The sequence below is a fragment of the Bufo gargarizans genome, chromosome 1 (genome assembly GCF_014858855.1).
Source record: "Bufo gargarizans isolate SCDJY-AF-19 chromosome 1, ASM1485885v1, whole genome shotgun sequence".
NCBI lineage: Eukaryota > Metazoa > Chordata > Amphibia > Anura > Bufonidae > Bufo > Bufo gargarizans.
In genome coordinates, this window is record NC_058080.1 from 217,225,890 (window position 1) to 217,250,170 (window position 24,281).

At 38.2% G+C, this 24,281-nt stretch overlaps 1 protein-coding gene across 2 annotated transcripts in view; it reads left to right on the forward strand.

Moving 5' to 3' along the window:
- LOC122946004 (bifunctional heparan sulfate N-deacetylase/N-sulfotransferase 4-like) overlaps positions 1-24,281 on the forward strand; it is a 754,569-nt gene that overhangs the window by 649,729 nt on the left and 80,559 nt on the right. For both annotated transcript variants that reach the window (XR_006391210.1, XM_044305313.1), the window contains exons 7-8: positions 12,732-12,914; positions 20,223-20,319. Coding sequence is in view for 1 of the 2 variants with exons in the window: in XM_044305313.1 (XP_044161248.1) it covers positions 12,732-12,914; positions 20,223-20,319 (280 nt within the window). In the remaining variant the exon portion in view is untranslated. The remainder of the gene's footprint in view (positions 1-12,731; positions 12,915-20,222; positions 20,320-24,281) is intronic.

The following is a 24,281-nucleotide window of genomic DNA, read 5'->3' on the forward strand; positions in this document are numbered from 1 at the left end:
GAGTTTTCTTTATTTTCATGACTATTAAAAATGTAGATTCACACTGAAGGCATCAAAACTATGAATTAACACATGTGGAATTATATACATAACAAAAAAGTGTGAAACAACTGAAAATATGTCATATTCTAAGTTCTTCAAAGTAGCCACCCTTTCATTTGATTACTGCTTTGCACACTCTTGGCATTCTCTTGATGAGCTTCAAGAGGTAGTCACCTAAAAATGGTTTTCACTTCACAGGTGCTCCCTGTCAGGTTTAATAAGTGGGATTTCTTGCCTCATAAATGGGGTTAGGACCATCAGTTGCGTTGTGGAGAAGTCAGGTGGATACACAGCTGATAGTCCTACTGAATAGACTGTTAGAATTTGTATTATGGCAAGAAAAAAGCAGCTAAGTAAAGAAAAACGAGTGGCCATCATTACTTTAAGAAATGAAGGTCAGTCAGTCCGAAAAATTGGGAAAACTTTGGAAGTGTCCCCAAGTGCAATCACAAAAGCCATCAAGCGCTACAAAGAAACTGGCTCACATGCGGACAGCCCCAGGAAGACCAAGAGTCACCTCTGCTGCGGAGGATAAGTTCATCCGAGTCACCAGTCTCAGAAATCGCAGGTTAACAGCAGCTCAGATTAGAGACCAGGTCAATGCCACACAGAGTTCTAGCAGCAGACACATCTCTAGAACAACTGTTAAGAGGAGACTGTGTGTGACGACGAAAAGGTGAATGGATGGACTCTACATGCCTGGTTCCCACCGTGAAGCATGGAGGAGGAGGTGTGATGGTGTGGGGGTGCTTTGCTGGTGACACTGTTGGGGATTTATTCAAAATTGAAGGCATACTGAACCAGCATGGCTACCACAGCATCTTGCAGCGGCATGCTATTCCATCCGGTTTGCGTTTAGTTGAACCATCATTTATTTTTCAACAGAACAATGACCCCAAACACACCTCCAGGCTGTGTAAGGGCTATTTGATCATGAAGGAGAGTGATGGGGTGCTGCGCCAGATGACCTGGCCTCTACAGTCACCGGACCTGAACCCAATCGAGATGGTTTGGGGTGAGCTGGACTGCAGAGTGAAGGCAAAAGGGCCAACAAGTGCTAAGCATCTCTGTTAATTCATAGTTTTGATGCCTTCAGTGTGAATCTACAATTTTCATAGTCATGAAAATAAATAAAACTCTTTGAATGAGAAGGTGTGCCCAAACTTTTGGTCTGTACTGTGTATATATATATATATATATATATATATATATATATATATATATAAAATGACCAAATGAGCACATGGGTATCTATTTCTATTCTACTAGTATTAATCCTAAAGGGAGTGTGTCGTCATTTTTTTGCCAATTAAAACCAGATATTGACACATACTCTTTTTGTTTTATCCGTTTCTATTTAATTTTTTTTAATTCTACTTCCGGAACATGATTATGGATACTTTACAACAGCCATATCTGTCACAGACACAATAAACTGGTGGTGACTAGAGATGAGCTAAGCTCTCAAAAATGTAATTTGGTTGCTTCGACAAATTTCACAAAGAATTTCTTTGTGAGTAGCGATTGCAATGATGGGGAATGGGGAATTACGCCACCCTATATTTTTATACAGTAGATATAGTGGCCATGCCAAAAGCTTCAGGATGTAGACAGAGAATTTAATAGAAAGCATGATAGATATTTTGCTAATGACACAGTTCTTTTCTATTTGGAGTATACAGTCAGGTCCATAAATATTGGGACATCGACACAATTCTAACATTTTTGGCTCTATACACCACCACAAAGGATTTGAAATGAAACAAACTAAATGTGCTTTAACTGCAGACTGTCAGCTTTAATTTGAGGGTATTTACATCCAAATCAGGTGAACAGTGTAGGAATTACAGTTTGCATATGTGCCTCCCACTTGTTAAGGGACCAAAGGTAATGGTACAGAATTATAATCATAAATCAAGCTTTCACTTTTTAATACTTGTTTTCAAATCCTTTGCAGTCAATTACAGCCTGAAGTTTAGAACACATAGACATCACCAGACGCTGGGTTTCATCCCTGGTGATGCTCTGCCAGGCCTCTAAAGCAACTGTCCTCAGTTCCTGCTTGTTCTTGTGGCATTTCTCCTTCAGTTTTGTCTTCAGCAAGTGAAATGCATGCTCAATCAGATTCGGGTCAGGTCATTGACTTGGCTATTGCATAACATTGCACTTCTTTCCCTTAAAAAACTCTTTGCTTTGGGTCATTGTCCATCTGCACTGTGAAGCGCCGTCCAATGAGTTCTGAAGCATTTGGCTGAATATGAGCAGATAATATTGCCCGAAACACTTCAGAATTCATCCTGCTGCTTTTGTCAGCAATCACATCATCAGTAAATACAAGAAAACCAGTTCCATTGGCAGTCATACGTGCCCACACCATGACACTACCACCACCATGATTCACTGATGAGGTGGTATGCTTATGATCATGAGCAGTTCCTTTCCTTCTCCATACTCTTCTCTTCCCATCACTCTGGTACAAGTTGATCTTAGTCTCATCTGCCCATAGGATGTTGTTCCAGAACTGTGAATTCTTTGGTCATCCACCACAGTTAGTTTCTATGGTCTTAAGGGTATTTTGGTTTTTCTGAGCTCACCGGTGCATTCCTTCTTTTTAAGAACGTTCTAAACAGTTGTTTTGGCCACGCCTAATGTTTTTGCTATCTCTCTGATGGGTTAGTTTTGTTTTTTCAGCCTAATGATGGCTTGCTTCATTGATAGTGACAGCTCTTTAGTTGACAGCGACAGATACCAAATGCAAATAGCACACTTGAAATGAACTCTGGACCTTTTATCTGCTCATTGTAATTGGGATAATGAGGGAATAACACAGACCTGGCCATGGAACAGCTGAGAAGCCAATTGTCCCATTACTTTTGATCCCTTAACAAGTGGGAGGCACATATGCAAACTGTTGTAATTCCTACACCGTTAATCTGATTTTGATGTAAATACCCTCTAATTTAAGCTGACAGTCTGCAGTTAAAGCACATCTAGTTTGTTTCATTTCACATCCATTGTGGTGGTGTATAGAGCCAGAAATGTTAGAATTGTGTTGATGTCCCAATATATATGGACCTGACTGTGTGTGTATATATATATATATATATATATACACTTTTTTGTGACATCTTGATTATTAATTATGTTTAATCATGTTCTTTTCATTCATTTTGTTTAGTTATTTGTTTACTTATTTTAACATTTTTAGGGATGTTACTTTTAAAAAAAATATTTTTTTTTGCTTCTTTGCATTTTATTAAACTGTAATATGTAGTTTGTGAATATGACATTAAACCACGCCGTCATATTATCTGTGAATGTAAAATCCACAGACATCTGATAAATTGGTTGGCCACATTCTGGCTACTGTTCATCAGTGTGTATGTAAGATAAATATATAGCAATTACTAATATACTGTAGCATTTGTTGATCTTCTGTGCCATTTGCTATATTTCATGCCTAGTTGGGCAAATCTTCTGTACTGCCCACATAGAGGTCCTGTTCATAAGATGGCCTCTAATGGACATGACCAAACATATCAGTCAACCTCCTCCAAGGTTACTGCAAGTGCAGTGTATTCGAATGGAGGAGACATCACTGGTTATATGACTCTCCATCAGTATCCATTTTATGTACGGGACCTCTTTGTGGACAGCACAAAAGACTTGGCAAATAAGGGGACATCCCTTTTAAAATATAGAAAATGGTACAGAATATCAACAAATGCTATATTAGTAAGAGTTGTATAGTCATTTTACAAACACATTGATTAACAGTAACCAGAAAGTGGTCAACCTCTTTAAGGTGTACTTAAGGACTGCCTTATAGTGAACACCTCTGAAAACCTTTTTTTACATCCCAAGATAATATTCTCATACCATCAATCACTAGCATCTTCCAGCGGGTGATTTCATAGGCACTATTGCTGTGCCCCAAGTGATCATCATTGCATACATGTGCGTTGGGATATAGGAAGTTATCAATATGTGAAGCAAGGAACCCTTCAGCAAGTGTTCCAGCACCACGTGGGAAATGAAGCACTGCGCTTTATAATTGATCCTTGCTCTGGCTTACACATCCTTAGGGGCGTTGCTAGGATCTGAAAACATCCGGGGCACAAGCCCACTGTGTTGAAATTGCACATTAAAGGCATGCTTAAAGGGGTGTTCTAGTTTACACAAATGAAGTGCAGTACTGCAGACTGCAGTCATTATATAATACAACATTCGGTAACTTTCCAATCTTTGCTTGGGCCCTTTAATATTAATGGGAGTGGACCCTGGGCAACCCCATAGATCATCCCCCACCCCCCTTGTACTTGTTCCGATGATACGCTATTTGCGGGCTGCGCGGGCATGAGTTCAGTCACTTTGGTGCGCAATCCCGTCCTACGACTCGTGAACCCACGAGACCTGCTTCCTCCTGTGGTGGGTCTCACGGGATCAGGCGCCGCAGGAAGTGACTGAACTCATGCCCGCGCAGCCCGCAAGTAGCGGATCAGCGGAACAAGTACAAGGGCGGTGGGGGGATGATCTGTGGTGGGTTGCCCAGGTCCAATCAATATTAAAGGGCCCTGGAATAGCCAAATAAAAAAAAATGCTACCTGCATAACATTCGGGGCACTGGACAAAACACCCAGGGCTCATGTTTTTGACCTAACGACGCCCCTGCACATCCTTAATATGGATATCCTATTAAGTCATGAATGGATATTTCAGATTGATTTTCTTAAAATCTTTTTTATACATTAATCATTTGAAAAAATTCTAACGATTGCAATAACCAATTTGCTTTCGTTAGAGATAGTGAAAAAATGATTTTTATGATCTCTTCTCTTAACAAAGTGCCAGTCCAGCTATAAGATTTCTGACAGTCTAGTTGCAAACTAACCAGCATGTTGCCACGGTTTGTCTTAAAGAAGTTGTCTGGTTTTCTGAAATTGATGACATATTCTCAGGAGGCATAATTACTAGTGTTGATCGTGAATATTCTAATCGTGAATTTTTATTGCGAATATCAGCGTTTCAAAAATTTGCGAAGATGTAGAATATAGTGCTATATATGCGTAATTGCGAATATTCCATTTATTTTTTTTATCAGTAACCTCCCTTCTCGCTTGTGTGCCAATGAGAAGGCTGCAATATCTTTGTCAGAGCTTAGCAACATCTCTAGCAACCAATAAGAAAGTTGCCTACCCTTTTACTATATAAAAAACTCCCTAGCAGCCATTTTCTTTTTTTTTTGCAGTTCTGAGAGAGAAAGCAGTGAGATTGCTGTGCTCTGTGCTTTCCTCTGGATCCTATTCCTTATCGAATTACATTAGATAGTTACCTCATATATATAATACAGATAGTTAGTGGGAGATAGTCATTGCACGTTAGATACTGATATAGTGTAGCTGATAGGTTCCAGTGCAGGATGTTGGGTAGTGTGATAGTAATTATGGTTTCTCTGTTGTCCATATATACATGCTACAGACATACAGTGATGAGTGGCAGGGCAATATTCGAATTTGGAATATTTTACAAATATTTGGGCGAATATTCGTCATATTTTCGCAAATTTGAGGATTCATGATCTCCAGTCATTATTTTCTTGATTGCGAAAATCGGTAATCGGAAAATTTGTGATATTAAAAATTTGCGATCAACACTATTACTAAAGTCAAAGATATTGTAGCCTTCTCATTTGCCCACAAGCAAGAAGCAGTGAGGGATCATGGGTACTAATGAAAAAATATCTAAATATTCACGATTACGAAGATATAGCACTATATTATAGATGTTCCCAAATTCTCGAAGTGCCAATATTCACAATAAAAATTTGCAATTAGAATATTCGCGATCAACACTACAGACATAGTGCTGTGATGTCAAAACAATACTTAGTACACCAATCAGTAATATCTACTCAGAACTGATAAAATGTGAAGTTGCATGTATTGCGCAAAAAATATGCGCATCATTAGTGCCGATTTGCGCAATCGCGAAAATAATGACTGGAGATCACAAATTGTAGAATTTGCTAATTCATTGTGAATATTATGCGAAAAATTTGCTAAATATTGCAAAAACAAATATTGCCTATCCCACTTATCACTAATAATTACACTGCACAGCCTCTACAATGCCAGTGTTGTGCAGGTAAACATTAAGGAGAAAAGTTCAAACAGCTAAGTCCGATCCCACAAATCTGATATTGATTCCTGACCTATCCTGAGGATATCATCAATATCAGAAAACTGGACACTCCTTTCAATTCTACCTTTTTTTACTGTATCTCTGCTGACATCGTTTTGGAAAATCATTTTAGATGAAGATCTTTTTTTGAATTTCTTTTATGTCAATAACTGCAGAGTATGTGTGTGTTTATGTGTTTTCGTATGTACAGTATGTATATCTGAGTGTATGTATATGCAATTATAGCTATGGCTTTCAGTCTTTTACTAGAGCAACTTGTGTTATACAACAATTTAAGTGAGAAACAATTGGCTTGAAAAACTGAAATCCAAATTAAACGTTTGTCTCTTTGTAACATGTCAAATATCAGTTTTCCACATGAGTGTTCTTGTTCCGTTTGCATATGGGAAAAGTCTGCAGGATTTACCTTCTGTTAGTGAAATAAAAATTATTAGTTATAAAAAACATTACAATGTTTAGTAGTATAAGAGTTGTAGTATATTGTAATGAAAGCATTGACATCTAAAACTCCTAACTTCTATTCAAAGTACGTAAATATTAAAAGGGTACCATGTACTGAGCAGAGTATGCCTTAAACATGATACCAATGCATAGAGGACTTCGTATTCGTAGTTACATTTACTTATCATTCCATGCTCCGTAAAGTCAATTGCTCAGGGGTATGCTGAGAAGAATACTGGTACTGAACCAGAAAATTGCAAATTTAGAGAAAAAACGATATCCAGTCATGTTATTGCCCTTGACCAACATCCATAAAAAACAACCAACTCAGCCACTCATTTATATATACGCTGCCATAGTAAAATGTATTGCTTACTATGCAGCAGTTGTATTACAGGGGCATATATTGCTTGAAAGAATAATAGCGAAGTAAATGGTCTGTTTTGTTCCAAAAAATGTTTTTGTATCACATCAGTATTTTGAGGGACATCATTGCTAATATGTAAAGGTAATCAAAATTTCTCAAATTCTGCTGCAGCTGCAAACCATGATGCCCCCACAACCATACTTCACAGTTGGGATGAGGTTTTGATGTTGGTGTGCTGTGCCTCTTTTTCTCCACACATAGTGTTGTGTGTTTCTTCCAAACAACTCAACTTTGGTTTCAACTGTCCACAGAATATTTTGCCAGTACTGCTGTGGAACATCCAGGTACTCTTGTGCAAACTGTAAACGTGCAGCAATGTTTTTTTTGGACAGCAGTAGCTTCCTCTGTGGTATCCTCCCATTAAATCCATTCTTGTTTAGTGTTTTACATATCGTAGATTTGCTAACAGGGATGTTAGCATAATGCCAGAGACTTTTGTAAGTCTTTAGCTGACACTCTAGGATTCTTCTTCAACTCATTGAACAGTCTGCACTGTACTCTTGCAGTCATCTTTACAGGATGGCCACTCCTAGGGAGAGTAGCAGCTGTGCTGAACTTTCTCTATTTATAGACAATTTGTCTTACTGTGGACTGATGAACAGCAAGGCTCCAATTAGCTCTTGGAGATGTCATTAGTTTGCATACCTTTTCCACCTGCACTATGAATATTGGTGTGTTCAATAAAAACATGGTAACATTTAATTATTTGTGTGTTATTGGTTTAAGCAGACTGTGATTGTCTATTGTTGTGACTTAGATGAAGATCAGATCACATTTTATGACCAATTTGTGCAGAAATTCATATAATTCCAAAGGGTTTACATACTTTTTCTTGCAACTGTATACAATTTGTGTATTCATAATAATCTTAGATTTGTATAGAACTGACGTTTCATAGTCTCAATCCTAATGTACATAATTTCAATGACTAGTTAAAAATGTGTCAAATTTTAAATGTCTATAATGGTGCTTTAAAGTTTGTGAACCCTTCAGAATTTCTTAGATTTCTGTGTAAATTTGACCTAAAACAACATCAGATTTTCACACAAGTCTTTATAGTAGATACTGTAAAGATCACCAAGTCAAAAATGTTAGACTTGGTCATTAATTTATTGAGGAAAATGATCCCATGTCCATGATTGGCAAACTTATGAGAACCTTTGCTTTTAGTGCCTGATTTGAGCCACTTGTGCAGCAATAACCGCAACTAGACTTTTCCGGTAGTTAATAATAAGACCTGAACATTGGCTTGGAGGACATTGGCTTCTTCCATATATAACAGCTTAAACTCTGTTATGTTGTTAGTTTCCTCCAATGAACTTCTCACTTCAGGTCCTTCACACCCCTCAATCATTTTTTTGGGGGGGCAACAGTTATATCACACCAGTTGCAATTAGTTATTACAATAGCGTTTGTCCCTCTATCTAGCTGTCGTATCTTAGCAGAACCGTACACAACTGCTGCACAATACAAATGCACTATAATATACTTTCTATGTTAGAAAGTATATTATAAGTATATCACACCCTCTAGTATGTCACATCTATGGATAGCACACCTATATTAGTCCTTAAAAGGACTTTTATGGCCCTATTAGTTAGCGTTCGGTGTCCCTAAAAGTCTGTCCCTGCTCCACACAGCAACCTATCCCTACACTGGCAAAAAAATTGAATGTAAAATGGCTGCCAGATCGGGTTCTGTTATAGGGTAGGGGTGTGTCCATGTGCTGAAACGTATCAATTGGCTGTCCTGTCCCACCTGATGGATGTGTCATGGGTCAAAGTTCGGCACAATGCAAAAGAATATGGCGCCAGCGGACATCGCAATATGTTATGGTGACACTGCTACTGCCGCTGCTTCCGCGAACCCCTGCACTACTACTTCCCGGGCAGATAGTCTGCCGCAAAGCAGGTGGTCTAACCCAGGCACGTTTGGCTCCCGACCTCCCACTGCTGCCACCCTACTGACTCCCAGCCATGCTTTCAACACATATAACTGCCGAAGTGAAATGAGAATATATTTTTCTCTCTGTACTGAAATAGGCCACTAAATGTTTTCGCCACAAAAAACTGCAACAGCGTATATATTTTTCTTTTTGTACTGAAATAGGCCACTAAACACTTTCAACACATATAACCACCAACGTGAACTGAGAATATATTTTCTTTTTGTACTGAAATAGGCCACTAGTTGCTTTTAACACATATAACCACCGATGTGAAATGAGAATATATTTCTTTTTGTACTGAAATATGTCACTAAATGCTTTCAACGCATATAAACTCCAAAGTGAACTGAGAATATATTTTTCTTTTTGTACTGAAAAAGGCCTGTAAATGCTTTCAACGCATTTTGTTGATGGCATTTTGAATGCACAGTGATACCGTGACGAGATCCTGAGGCCCATTGTTGTGCCATTCATCCACGACCATCACCTCATGTTGCAGCATGATAATATTTGGCCCCATATTGCATCTGTTAAAAATTCCTGGAAGCTGAAAACATCCCAGTTTTTGCATGGCCAGCATACTCACCAGACATGTCACCCATTGAGCATGTTTGGGATGCTCTGGATCTCCGTATACGACAGCATGTTCCAGTTCCTGACAATATTCTGCAACTTCACACAGCTATTGAAGAGGAGTGAACCAACATTCCTCAGGCCACAATCAACAACCTGATCAACTCTATGCGACGGAGATGTGTTGCACTGCGTGAGTCAAATGGTGGCAACACCAGATACTGACTGGTTTTCTGTAAGGCAAAACTGTGCACATTTCAGAGTGAGCTTTTATTGTGGGCAGTCTAAGGCACACTTGCGCAATATTCATGCTGTCTAATCAGCATCTTGATATGCCACACCGGTGAGGTGGGATGGAGAAGTGCTCCGTAACACAGATTTAGACAGATTTGTGAACAATAGTTGAGAGAAATGGGTCTTTTATGTATGTATAAAATGTTTCAGATCTTTGAGTTCAGCTCAGGCAAAATGGGAGCGAAACTGTAAGTGTTGCGTTTATATTTTTGTTCAGTGTATATACTGTATAAACAGTATAAAGACATAGTTAAATTTACTTATTATGTTTATTTAGAGATGAGCGTATCGCACGAGAACCTACTAAGAAAATTACCAAATTGTATGCTTCTTTGGTTTCTCAGCACGGGTCGGCAGCCCTTGACTATGTTAAAAAAATGGGAGGATGACCTACAGATATCACACACAGAAAATGCTATACAGAGATGTCTTACTTTGACCCAAAAAATCTCAACATGTGTCAGATTGCAAGAAAACTATTGCAATATTCTTACCCAATGGTACTACACTCCTGTGCATCTACATTAGATCTACCCAGAAGTCAGTCAGATCTGTTGGAGATTTGAGACAGACATAGGCTCTTATTTACATATCTGGTGTAGCTGCCAAGCTATCCACCTCTTTTGGGAAGAAATATGTCGGATCCTCTCCCAGGTCTGCGAGGTCACCATCAACCCTAGGCCACAAATATGCCTGTTAAGTGTAACTGACAAATTAAAGTGCCCAGCCCATATTAAAAGTCTGCTAACACAACTTCTGGCAGTAGCTAGAACTCTCATTGCAACGTATTGGAAGAAAAATACCTCTCCCGCAATGGCCATATGGTTAGCAAAATGTAATGACGTCTATAGGATGGAGAAAATCGCAGGATGAGAGACCAGACGAACAGCCAAATTTAAAAAGATATGGAGTGGGTACTGTGGTTTCTTATCTTGAAGGATATATTTTAACATTTGAGGAAGGCTTCTCTGCACCTTGGGATTTACCCACGCCCCCACCTCACCTAAACATACCCTCCCACCCCTCCTCCTATCCCCCCTCACTTTGTATATGTTCATATATGTTTAAACTCAAGCTTATTCTTGTATGTTAAAACAGCATGAGACTTATTGTTTTGTTGCTTAAAAGATTTAATGTCATATTTAAGTAATTTCAATAAAATTTGTTTCAAAATAAAATAGATGAATGAATCGAATCCCATGAAGTGGAATTCGATCAGAATTTCAGGATAAATTTGATTCACCTCGAAGCCGAAGAAATTCTTTGTGCTTCGTGTTAGTGAATCGATTTAACCTGAAATAGTGTAAAAAAAAAAAATCATACTTACCTCCTCCATTTGCTGATGACGGGCCGCCAACCACCAGCTGCAATCTTGATTGAAGATCTTGGCCGAAATCCTGTGCATGGTTACATATGATGTCACCATGCTGGCCGACGTGATTACGTAATCTTGCGCCGTGCGAGATTTCGCTCCAGTTCTTCAAGCATAATGGCGGTGGCCAGCCCGCCGCGAGCAAATGGAGGCAGTAAGTTTGATTTTATTTGTTTGTTAATTTCACACAGTTTTTACACTCAGATGCCATGATTATGTATAAATGCGACATCTGAGGGGTACAATGACTGGGGGCAGCGCTAGCGCAAAGTAATTAGTCACAAAGCAAATTTTGGGGTAAAATTCTGTGAATCCGCCGAATCAAACTTTTCATAAATTCGCTCATCCCTACTGTCGATAAATATTTTGAACATGATGTTAATGTCCTTTTGGTGATTCTGCTTGTCAGGATTGTCTATGATAACGGAGTCTCTGTTTTAGTTAATATATAGGGTCCTGATGCCCATTAGCATATATAGAAAGAATTTATCATAAGCGGATAACTCCCTTAATTTTCTAGGATTAAAATTTTCACTTGTGACTATGGTTGAGGTTGAAGATAGATATACTATTCATCTGTTCATAGAAAGGTAACACTGTTAACTTGCAACAGTACCAGTTTTCATTAACTACTATGCAGTGTCACTATCACTCCGCAGTGTTAGATCACATGAAAGAGGCAGTGAACTGCAACTCCGGATGCCTGGAGCCTAACAGATGCATTAAGTCACAAGCAATGTGTGTTAAAATGCATTTCTATAGAATTTGACATCTTTCTACAACACTTCCAGATGAAGTTTGTGGCATTAAGATGACCATATAGCCATATATTTACAGTACTGGTAAACACTGCTGGTGAGGTATAGCTTAGATATTTCCTTTAAATCATTTCAGCTATTTGGATACCCCTTTTTTGTTGTTGTAGATATGTAGATGTCTATATTTCCACATATATATTTCTGTGATATAATTGGTCTGGCAACCATTCAAAAATGTTGCTGTCCACAAACTTATTGATACACTCGGAAATGATGCAATAATTATCCTTGATTCCTAATGCTGCTATCACAATAATGGCTTTCTCAAATAGATTTTTGCATGGTTGTCCTAAGCAGTATCGACTCCCAATAGATTCATATCCACAGCAAAGTAAAGAGAACAGTAATTCCTGAATGCTATTTATCTTTTCATTATACAATTTTTTTTAGCTATTTGTAATCATTGTTAGATGTAATATTTAAATGTCTTTTACTTCCCGAATGTTTGGTATTATTTGTTACCTTAGGGAGAGAACTCATCAAGACACGTTTGCTAGAGCTAGGTTATCATCTTTTCTCTCCCTTTATAGGAATCTTACTGCCATCTACTGATCGAAAGACTTATTCCATCATCTCATGTCTGTTTTCTCTTACACGTATCTCTGTCTTTTACAGATCAGCATCTTTATGACACACTTGTCAAATTATGGGAATGATCGCCTTGGCTTGTACACGTTTGTTAATCTTGCTAATTTTGTACAAACATGGACCAACCTGAAACTGCAGACCTTGCCTCCATTACAGCTTGCCCAGAAATATTTTGAACTCTTCCCTGAACAAAAGGATCCTCTCTGGCAGGTACTCTTAGTGCTTGTATATGAATGTATATGGTGTATAAGTCTGTGTGTATGTTTGTAAAAGCTTGTTTTGCGATTTGCAACAATGTGTCTTCTTAATATTATGTGATACTAATGATTTTCCTTAGGAATACTACTAGTAGACCTATCATTCAATGTTGTTGTTTATACAAAAGCCCTCATACACATACAGTATAGTCAGCCACATTCACCTATATTGGCAGGGTCGGATATCCATATAGTGTATATGGGGAAATCCTGACTCTCCTCCAGTTGATGTTCAGGGAACGAAGGTTTGGAGAAGTTGATTTATTTATTTTTGTTCTGGCAGGAACTAAGCTAGAGGTAATGACAGAGGCTTTCTCCTATCTTGACATTGAAAACACATGCATGTTTGGCTGAATCAAGCATTCATGCGTATAGGGGAAATGGGAGGAATCGCTGTCGGGGGCCAAATTAGCATTCGGCCGAGAGCTATTAAAGGCATGGCCACCTTTATACTAATATATTTTGCAGAGAGAATTTCATATTTTAGATCAATCCCTATCCTCAGTGTTAATCAAGCCATATGATAGATTCCCTAACACAAACTCAATAGGGCCAATTTTAATGGGAAGCCACTTTACCTATGTTTTTGGATTGTGGGAGGAAAATGACCAGCAAATGACCTATTGTTTAAATCATGTGCTTCGGTTAAACATATTTTTAAAGAATTATAAAGATTAGAAAAAAAAGGATATGTGTCGCTATCTGGTCTTAACCAGCAGAAAAAAAATTGTGTCACATTCCCTTTAAGAGAACATTGAATCTTCGAGCAGTTGTCCTTGGTCTGATTTAAAACCTGATCCTGTTACTGTCCACTGAGCCACCAATCTTTAAATTCATATGTAGCACATTTTCAGACATATCACTGCAAGCAAGTTTTGAGTTCTGTAAAAGCATGTTACTTTTTATGTAAATAAAGCATGATAGTTTTACAATGAACAGTAAAAGTGCAGATAGACAAGTTGATAATCTTTTACGTGATTAACGGCAATGACAGATCAGCAATTTCAGGTAAAGATTAACATGTAGAAATTTGTTTGTGATTGCCTACTTGTTTAATCGAGGATCGGTCACTGGTTTTAGACAACAATGATTAACATAAAACACAACTGTTTAACATGATTATTCTCTGAAAGATCACAATTCAATAAAGACAAACAATCATATATTTCTTCACATAAATAATTTTTCAAGTGATAAACAAGTGTTCTTAGTACCGTCGTGCAGTAGCTACACACTACACAATTATCATCCAACATGAATCATTACCATTAAAATTTTAACAATTATCTGCTCATCAAAATTACCCGTCGGGTGCATTCAAATGGCCATATGTATTTTGTCATCTGCAAAATGTGGATCCGCAAAAATTACGTATGGCATCCATGTGATCTTTTTTGCTGACCCATTGTAACAATGCCTATTCTTGGATGGAAAATGGACAAAAATAGAACATGTTTGATCTGCAGCAGACATACGGTCATGTGAATGTGGCCTCAAAGGCTATGTACATTAGAGATGAACAAATTTTTTTGAAAATTTGATTTTGCTGCCTAACTGAATTTTACAAAAAAAAATTGTGATGACATTCCTTGTCACAAAGTGCATTTATTTGTAAATAGTGGGTGCAATGACAGGGAACGGTGATTGTGTTGCTCCCCATCCCCCATTGTATCATCACTGATCGTGGCATCTGAATTTAATATTAAGCTTCAGATCAAAATCCACTTCGAAAACTTCGATTCACTCAACACAAATGTACACCTTTGAGGGCAAATTCTTTATGATTGTATTTTACTAATTTGGAGCGAAAAATCATTTTTTTTATTGATTTTTATTGCAAATATGGAGCCTTTTTTTTGTACAGGGCTGAGATGCTCCAATAGAGGGATCTGCATTTTCTATTTTTTCAGTCAGCCAGCTAATCGGGCTCCTTTTCTCTGCTCTCTGACATTATAAACATTGATCATAGCTCAGTTCTTATCTTACTGATAAGAATGCAGTAAATTAGAGCTAAGGGTTAGATGATTGGCACAAAGTGAAAGTAAAATGTACGATTTACACCACTAGAAAAACAGTTAACTCTTTGACAAAATTACTCAATATTTTTTATAATGACCAGTTGTAAAAAATGATTTTTAGATCAAAATGAGCAAAATCCAATCATGAAAAATTGCCTCCAATGTCCCAATAAACTTAGTTTTTCAGTTTAGAAAAAAATCTTCTTTTGGACAATTAGCAGGGACAGAGTGCTTTCAAAGAGCATCTCTCTATGAAATAGCTGGACCACTGAATTTAGTGGATACTGTGTAAGTCATAGTTCCTGTGGTTGTGCTGATGGAGAATTGTAAACTAGCTGACAGGCTCCCCAGGCAGATTGTAGATTTTAATGCATACAAAAGTGTCCTGTCCCAGGACTATGACTATGAAAAGGGAGCATCCTCTGTCTAGTGAAAAAAAGGTGTCTGCGCCAACACAGATGATGATTCTTTCATTAGATCAGTGAGATTATGGAACTCTCCGCCAAAGGATGGTTATGGTGAATTCACTAAACTGATTAAAAAGGGGCCTAGATACATTTCTTGAAATTAAGGGAGTCTACACCAACTTGTCATGTCAAGCTGTAAATGCCACATTGTGGGTCACACACACAGATAACACATGGTACCTTTCTTTACCCCTTCTGTCACTGCAATGTTCCAAAAATGAAGTTTAAACCATGATCAAATGGAGTTTGCAAGTGCCCAGGTGTAGAGTTTGCTGCTCCAAGTGCCCAGGCCCTCCCCTCGGCATTAGTCAGTGAAAACTTCACTCCTCTATCGCAGTTAGCCTGCCCAGTATCCATGTCACATGCCTATCTTCAGTATGTGCCTATGAACACCAATGCCTGCCCGAGCTTGCACTGCATGATACCCACTGTGGGCAGCAGCATTGTTCAACCTAATGAGCATATGCCGCTTACTGGAAATGTGTTGACTACTTGTGCAATAGAGAGGCCAGTAAGTGGTCCAACTGCCCACAGTGGGCATCGTGCGGTGCATACGCAGGCTGGCATTGGTGTTCACAGGCACAAACTGAAGATAGACATGTCACATGGATGCTGGGCAAGCTAACTGCGATAGAGGGGAGGAGTTTTTGCCGAGTAATGCTGGGGACTGTGCACTTTGAGCAGCAAACGTCGCCCCTGGGTACTTGCAAACCTCATTTGGATATGGTTTAAACTTTATTTTTGGAACACTACGACCACAAAAGTGTCAAAAAAGGTAACATTGTTATCTGTGTGTGTGACCCACAATGTGGTACTAACATCTTGACATGACTGAAGTTGTTGACAGACTCGCTTTAACCCTTTGGCTACCAGAGTTTTTTTTAGTTTGTGTGTTTGTATTTTTCTTCCCTACTTTCGTTTTCGTTCACGGTGATACCCAGGATTTTTATATTTATTGTTATTTTTTATTTTTTATTATACGGAAAGGGGGGTGATTTAAACTTTAATATTTTTTTATTATTTATATATTTTTTAAACTTTTATTTTTATTTTTTATCATCATTTTAAGGCTCATAAATAACTTTTTAATATTGACCTATAAGGGATTAAAAAAATGCATTTTGCTCATTTCTTATGTTGGGCTTCCATCTGGTAACCAAAATAAGAATTGCAGCATTAATGCTCTGAATTTGTTCATAGAGACTCAGAGCATTCAGCGCATGTAATAAAGTCCCAATTGGCTCCACGGGGCTTCCGGATTTTTGCGTATTCAGGTGCCGTGGTCTCACTTGATCACGGCATCAAAAGCATTTAATTACCGCAATCGGCATTATGGCTGGTTGCCGGCCATGACGCCCACTGCACACGCTTGCACAGTGCTACTAGCGCCGTACATAGCAAAAGGGTTAAAGGGGTATTTCAGGATTTTAACATTGATCACCTATTCTCGGGATTGGCAATCAATATCAGATCAGTGGGGGTTCAACACCTCATACCCCTGTCGATTAGCCTGGTGCCAGAAGTCAGCACCAGAACTTATCTCCATCCACTGTAAGGTAACTCTAGTACTGCTCCCATTCAAAACAGCTCATAGGGGTGTTGGGCCTCCTCTGATCTGATATTGATGGCCTATCCTGAGGATAAGCCATCAATACTAAAATCCTGGAATACCTTTTTTAACAATATTACAGGTTACAATTACTAGATTTCTGGAGAAGAGTCATTGATCCAGAAATGTATACCGATTGCCAGATTTGGGGATGGGACAGAATTTGAGGACAATTGGCTTCTATGTGAGATTTATTTTTGCATTCCTCTGGATCAACTTTGCAGAATAACATACTGAAGTGGGAGGATGTTAGCCTTGCAAACTGTTACTTTGTCACTTATTGACGTATATTCCATGCAGATTTTTGCCATGTTTTCCAAGACCGTTGTGGGCATTAATAGATGTCAAAATGTGTCAAAAATGACACATTTAAAATGGAAAAACATTTTGAAAATATGCATTTAAATGTGTGGATTTTTTATCCTGATTTCTCTTGAAATGAGCATTTAATTTTCAGCCTTTAAAAAGGCATTGTGTGAACATACCCTAAAGTTTTATTCCTTTTTCTTAAATGCTTTATTTAACGCCCACATAATCTAAAGGCATAATATTTCATGATTTAAAGTGATGAGTGATATATTCAGGTCTACTGATTGAAAGCTCACATTGTAATATACCGATTATGATTCTAGGAAGTCCTTTATTATAACACAGGCTTCTACAAGACAGATAAGAGGTTGCAATTGATTAAAGGAAGACTAATACAAATCTATTGATTTTATTTAGCTGTGCATTACAGCAATTACCAGGCATGCCTGTAATTAGATAAATGAAATACTGTAATTTCAATGTTATATTTATTATTAATGCCATCCATGATACAGAATAATCACTGAGGTTCTGGATAATGGGCCAGTTGTATTCAATGATATGTCTTTTATGTTAGCTCTATGTGGAACTTTGCAATCTCTGCTGGAGCGTATGTATAGCAGGGAGCACAATTTTTTTCTGAGCTTTGTCCCTAGGCTGTAGGTAAATCAGTTTCCATATGATATCGGTATGATAAACACTATTAGTGCTCTGGTTGATCACACCCAAAGGTATCATGAGACTTTGAAATCATAAATTCTAAGTATTAATGGCACACGATCAGTAGCACAATATTGCTATAAGTCGTTAAATTATATTAGAGCAATATATATATGGTGAGTTCCCAAGTCCTTTTTAAGCAGAACTATTTAATCTTTGTAAGGCTAGGGCTACACAGCATCTAAAGTCACAATAAAATGGAGGTTGCAGGTGTATTTCTGTATTCTCTATGGGGACAATACTATTAAGGTCACTTGAGAATCTTTCCCAGTAGAGAATAATTGAAATCGCATTGGGACTGGGGTTTTAATACACTTTCAGTCCTCTTTGTATTGTAGCTCTAAACCAGGTCTATGATTTGTTAGCAAGGTGTTTGATTTCAATTTCCTGTTGCCGTATATTACTAAAAGAGTGATTAATTTAATATAATTTTCTATTTTTGAAATGAGTGTATAGCATACAAGTCTCACATAAAAACTCATACAGGAAAAGCTGGTAATTGCTTAATCAAATCCTAGAAAACTATAAACCGCTGATCTCAGCATCTCTCCCTCAATCTTATGTTGCACTCAAATAAGGAAGCATAGGAGATATGCCAGAGCTGCTCTAGAGTATGATTACGTGGAGCTAGAACACTGCAGCATTTTACAGTACCAGAAGAGTCAATGACATTTAAAAAAAATCTTATCTACATACTGGAGAAAAAAATCTATAGCAAAATCCACAGTAAGTAAATCATGTGAATCATTCAAACTTGCAAACTTGTGGATTTTGCTATCTCAATTTACGTTGCCAGGAGGACATAACCTTAAGCAACTTTAGTTCTCATTCACATAGCACTGTATACAGCCACTGTATAGCGTGCTGCATATCATCATGTTTTGGGGCTATTCTCACCTGGAAATATAGCTAATAGATAATATCCCCATAAGTCTTACATCTGATATAGAATGCCATAATTTGTGTGTCGGATGTTACACATAAAAATAAAGAAAGTAGAGCATAATATGCAGACTACCACCATGCATGTGGTTATCCAGGGGTTTGATATTGATGGCCTTTCCTCAAAATAGATCATCAATATCAGATCAGCGGAGGTATGACTTCCAGCACCCCCACCGATTAGTGGGGAGCACTGCAGTCTCTTGACCTCTTACCAACTGCAGCGCCGTACATTTTCTTGCAGTTTAGTTTGGAGGGTAGCTCCCTCCTTTAGATTGAGCACTCCCCGCCCATCTTCCCAGGGCTTCTGAGCAGAGTATAAATGTAGCTGGTTCCTACACTGCCCTGACCATTGTAGGCTTAGGTTGGGCCCAGGAGAGGCAGTTCTGTTAGTGTTAGGCACCCATCTGCAGAAGTCACCTTGATGCCGGTAGATGGGCCCGACACACGTTTGATCAAAAATGTGCACAAACAGCTTCCATTTTCTATGTATAGTAATTTAGAGAGAGACACCATATCAGTTTTTTATTCATTTTCATAGTAGGTATTGTACCACTTTAATCCAGAATAATCCCTAATCCTAAATTCTATTGTTTGCATGTGTAATGGTGTGTTGCCATATGTTTTTATTTGCTATCCTGAGAATAGGTCATCAATATCAAAATCCCAGATAACCCCTTTAAGTAGTATCCCATGGAACAGTGATGGCGAACCTCTAAGAGACCGAGCGCCCAGACTGCAACCCAAAACCCACTTATTTATCACAAAATGCCAACACAGCGATTTAACCTGAATACTACGGTCCAATATAGTATATCTTCAATGTACTTTATCATTTAGCCATAATAGCCTGCCTACATACAATGTGCTGCCTGTGCTGTTCATTGAGCTTCATGCACTGATGAAGGGCAGGAAAAGTCTAAGGCATATTGGTACACCATAGACTTTTTCCAGGGTGCCCACAGAGAAGGCTCTGAGTGTCGCCTCAGGCACCCGTGCCATAGGTTTGCCACCACTGCCATAGAAGATTACATGCATTTGTTTACAGCTCAGTGGGTTGTATAGAGCAGTAACAAGAGGATGTGTCTAAGGCAGTCTTTTTTTTTTTTTCTAATCCAGACCTAAAGTTTTCCAGACCTAATGTCCATGAAATTAACTAAACGATAAAGTATACTAAAGAATACTTCTTCCTACAGAATCCATGTGATGACAGGAGGCACAGAGACATCTGGTCTAGAGACAAAACTTGTGACCGTCTACCAAAATTCCTTGTGATAGGACCTCAAAAGACAGGTGAGTTATGTTCAAAGTAAATCATTTTACTTACAGTAATTTAAGAGAGCCCAGGACCTGGAATGTAGTGTTCTTGAAATAGATACAGTGCTTTACCAAAAGTTCTTAAGAAAATTGTCTAGCTATTTGTCTGTAGTGTAAAGCATAATTGGGTTATGCAGCAAGATAATGCATTAAATCATAAAAGCAAATCTAGGAGAAGCAAAAGTGACATTTCTCTTGGTCTGGTCAAAGTTCTGACATGCTTTTGGAGTACTTGAAACTAGTAAATATTAAATGGAAATATTAAATTATGCCTAACATTATGTAAAAAAAAGAGTTCAAGTTATAAAAAGCCAAATTATTTTCTAATACTGTATGTGAACAGTCTCAGACACCCCTGAGAAGATCATATTGTGAAATATATGATTTTCAGTCGTCAATTTCCAGAAGAGGACACTTTATAGAGATAGCACCTTTCCGAAGAGATAGGGAGGCTTGAGCATATATTCACACAACTATCTTATCCAAATGAGGCTTGTACAAATCCATGTGCCTGCCACCAAAGCAACTCCATTCAGATGAATTACATTTATTTTTATTCACCAAAATTTCGGTGACACATCTAAATTGTGTGAATTCATGCTTTAGAGAGCTACAAAACCCTATAATTCTAGAAATCAAAGCTAGTCAGAGGTCACAGTCTTGACCCATGTGATCCTCTCATGCAGATCTATTACATCAGATGATCATTTTGACTGGATTTTACCTTTAAGAGAGATGAGGGGAGAACTTATTTTATAAGTTTATGCTTTTAGGTAGATACGGTAGTTTAGTTTTGAAATTTATTTGGTAAAAATGATTTACTATTTCTTGAACATGTTCTGTACCTGAATTATACACAGAACAAGCATAGCTGACATATGCCTTTATTCAGTGGCATATGTAGAGAAGCAAGGACCCTATAGCAAGCATCAAACCAGGCCCCCACACAGGACAGAAGGGTTCTGCCTGAACCCTTTTCAATGACCCTCAAGCCATTTTTCCACTGCCTCATTTGCTAAACGTTGTTACTTTAGATGGTAGAGTCCTGACTAAATGTTCACCTCCAGTAGAAGAGGAGATGATCCCAACTGGGCCCCCTCTTGCACTGGGCCCCATAGCAGTCGCATGGTCTGCCGCTTAGGTAGTTACGCCCCTGCCTTTATTCCATGTAAAACTGATTAGAATAGGAAGCTGGAAAATATCATAGCTTCAACTGCCTAAACTCAATAGACCAATCTGTCAGGTCTCAAAAAATTTGGTAATTAAGTGAAATTGTAACAATGAGAATTATTTTAAGCTTAACATATTGTTAGACTGCCAACAAGAAACTTACTCACTGAACCGGGATGGCGTAAAAATAAATATTACCTTCCATAGTTCATAGCGACAAACAGGTCTCACTGGTTATATTCTAAGAATGTAGCCAAGATCATAAGCCTTTTTTTTAAAGTCATAAGTGTTTCATTTTTTTGGACCTCTCCACTTTTATGAAAGGGGGTGTGATAAGGGCAGGAAAGGGATGTGGCCAACAGCCGAGAGAAATCTATCTTCATTTACGCCAGTTTTTGGTTCACATGAAGCCAAAAATCTACAGCAGCTCTGAGCTGTGTTAGATTACTGTTAAGGCACACAGACTGCCAGAGAATGTGCCTCCAATAGTGCAGGGTATAGATCTCCCTCTAAGTACTTTACAGATATATAGTGCAGAGACAGATGGGTAACCTGAAGTACCTGGCCCCAATGTAAAATCTGTAACCGTGCCCCTTACTTATCATGGGCCTTGTACAGATTGCTCCTTCCTTAGCTTTCGTCTTGCCTTGAGAAATCCTGAGATGAGTGGCACTAGATGATGTGGCCTAAATGCAACTGCTACCGTTGTACCCTTTCATGCTATGCCCATGTGCAAGAAAAATATAAACTCCCCATAAATAAAAAGTAACTCCCATGAGCTCATGAATATTTCTGTTGTACCAAACAAAAAGCAGGATATGCCATGTTTGTGGGACCATATATGGACTGTAGGTGGGTGATAAGTACAAAATGAGCACAAAGATTGTATTGTCTCTACCCTACTTTCATCAGATCTGTTTTGCTAGCCAGTAACCAATAACTATGTGGGTTATACATGCCAATATAGATAGTGCATACAGTACTGTGATAAGTAAGAAAAACTACTTTAGCTGAACCACTGTACACTGCGTTGGCGTCATGAAGTATTTAAAAGAAAACTCTGACATCTGAATCTTGTTGTGAGGGTATTGTTCCAAAGAAAGGTTAAGAAATGCTGCCACTTGTAAATGTCAGGCCGGTGACACTGACCTTTTTGAAAGCTATGAAAGATTCATTAAATTACCTTATTTCAGATTTTATTTCTGGTCTATTTATCATTATTAAAAAAAGTGTCATTTTCATTTTTATTTGATCTGATTGTGAACTATTCCTGGATATTATGAGCTGCATTGTTTTTCAGTCATATACAAGCAGACTACTGGCCAGGACTTTCTATACTCAAGGTTGCGTGCAGCCCAAACCTTTTATTTTCATACAATGCCCAAGTGAATGTGGATTGTTGGTGCCTATGATTAGTCACTTTCTTGAAATACGGTGGGACAGATTTATCATTAGCTCAAGTCAGAATAATGGAGTGAAAAAGTTGCAAAAAAAATAGCAAACGCTAAAACTGCGCACAAATTTGCGACTTTTTTCTGCTCTGCACTATGCTCGCCAGTTTTCTGAAAGTGGGCGTGTTTTCTTATGTAAATGAATCTCTAGACAGATTTACTATTGGGACTATTTAAAAAGTCGCAAAAAAGTTGCAAAACATGCGCAATTTCACTCCATTGAGGACCATGCTTATCTTATAAGACTTTTTAATAGAACGTGCAACTTTTTTATAAAGATGTGCGACTTTTGTAAAGCTGCTTACCGATAAACTGCTACAGTCAAACCACATTTATCACAGTCTTAAAGGGCCGATCATAAATCTGACTTGGCTAAAACTGACTTTAGCCATATGTGAAAGTGGATTGAGCTGTCAGAGTAATGATAAATCTAGCCCTGTATGTTTCCAGTCTGAGTCGCAAGAATCGGTTGCCAAAAGTCGTGTATGACACCCCTTTCAAGCTCTTTAAAACCAAGACAACATTTGTAATGTCAAAGTGACAGCAACATACATGGCAATGGGTAAACGGATGGTAGCCAGTGGTAGAAAACATAATAACACACTGTACTGTCGTATTAAACCAAATTGACCCAAGAAAGAGTCACCAGAACCACCCCATAGATGCACATCCGACAATAAATCAGTATAAAGAATATATAAAGTTTATTGGACACAACAACAAACACATTAAAAAATTGTATACAATTCAGACAAAGTGCGGTATATAATAAATAATATGTAACCGACACATACAGGTCCACTGAGTTGCCCCACCATGGGCAAAAATGTAAAACACCAGCATATAAAGATTCAATATAGAGTATAAAGCAAATATGACATAAGGTAAGACCTCTAGAAATACAAACAGACCTGAATTGGGTTACAATAAAAGGGCAAAACCTACATGAGCGGCTGGTTCAGTGGACCTGAGAAGATGAGAAAGCGCCCAACACGTATCGCCGGAGCAATCCGGCTTCCTCAGGGGTAAAGGGTCCAATGCTGGAACATCACTTTATATGAAATAATAAATTTAGTGTAAATAACATTCACCTGTGCAGCAAGAAATCAATAGACGCCATGTATGGACGTGCAGGACGAGGCATGACCGGAAACCGGAAGTAGGAAGATCTGTTCTGGTGATGGTGGCGGAGATTAGGAAACTCCAAGTGAATAAAATTCACAATAAAAATTTGACCAAGGCAGAATTGGTGGCAATCCAGAATTTGCAGAGTAATGCAGCTTTTATCATCAAGGAGGCGGACAAAGGAGGTAATGT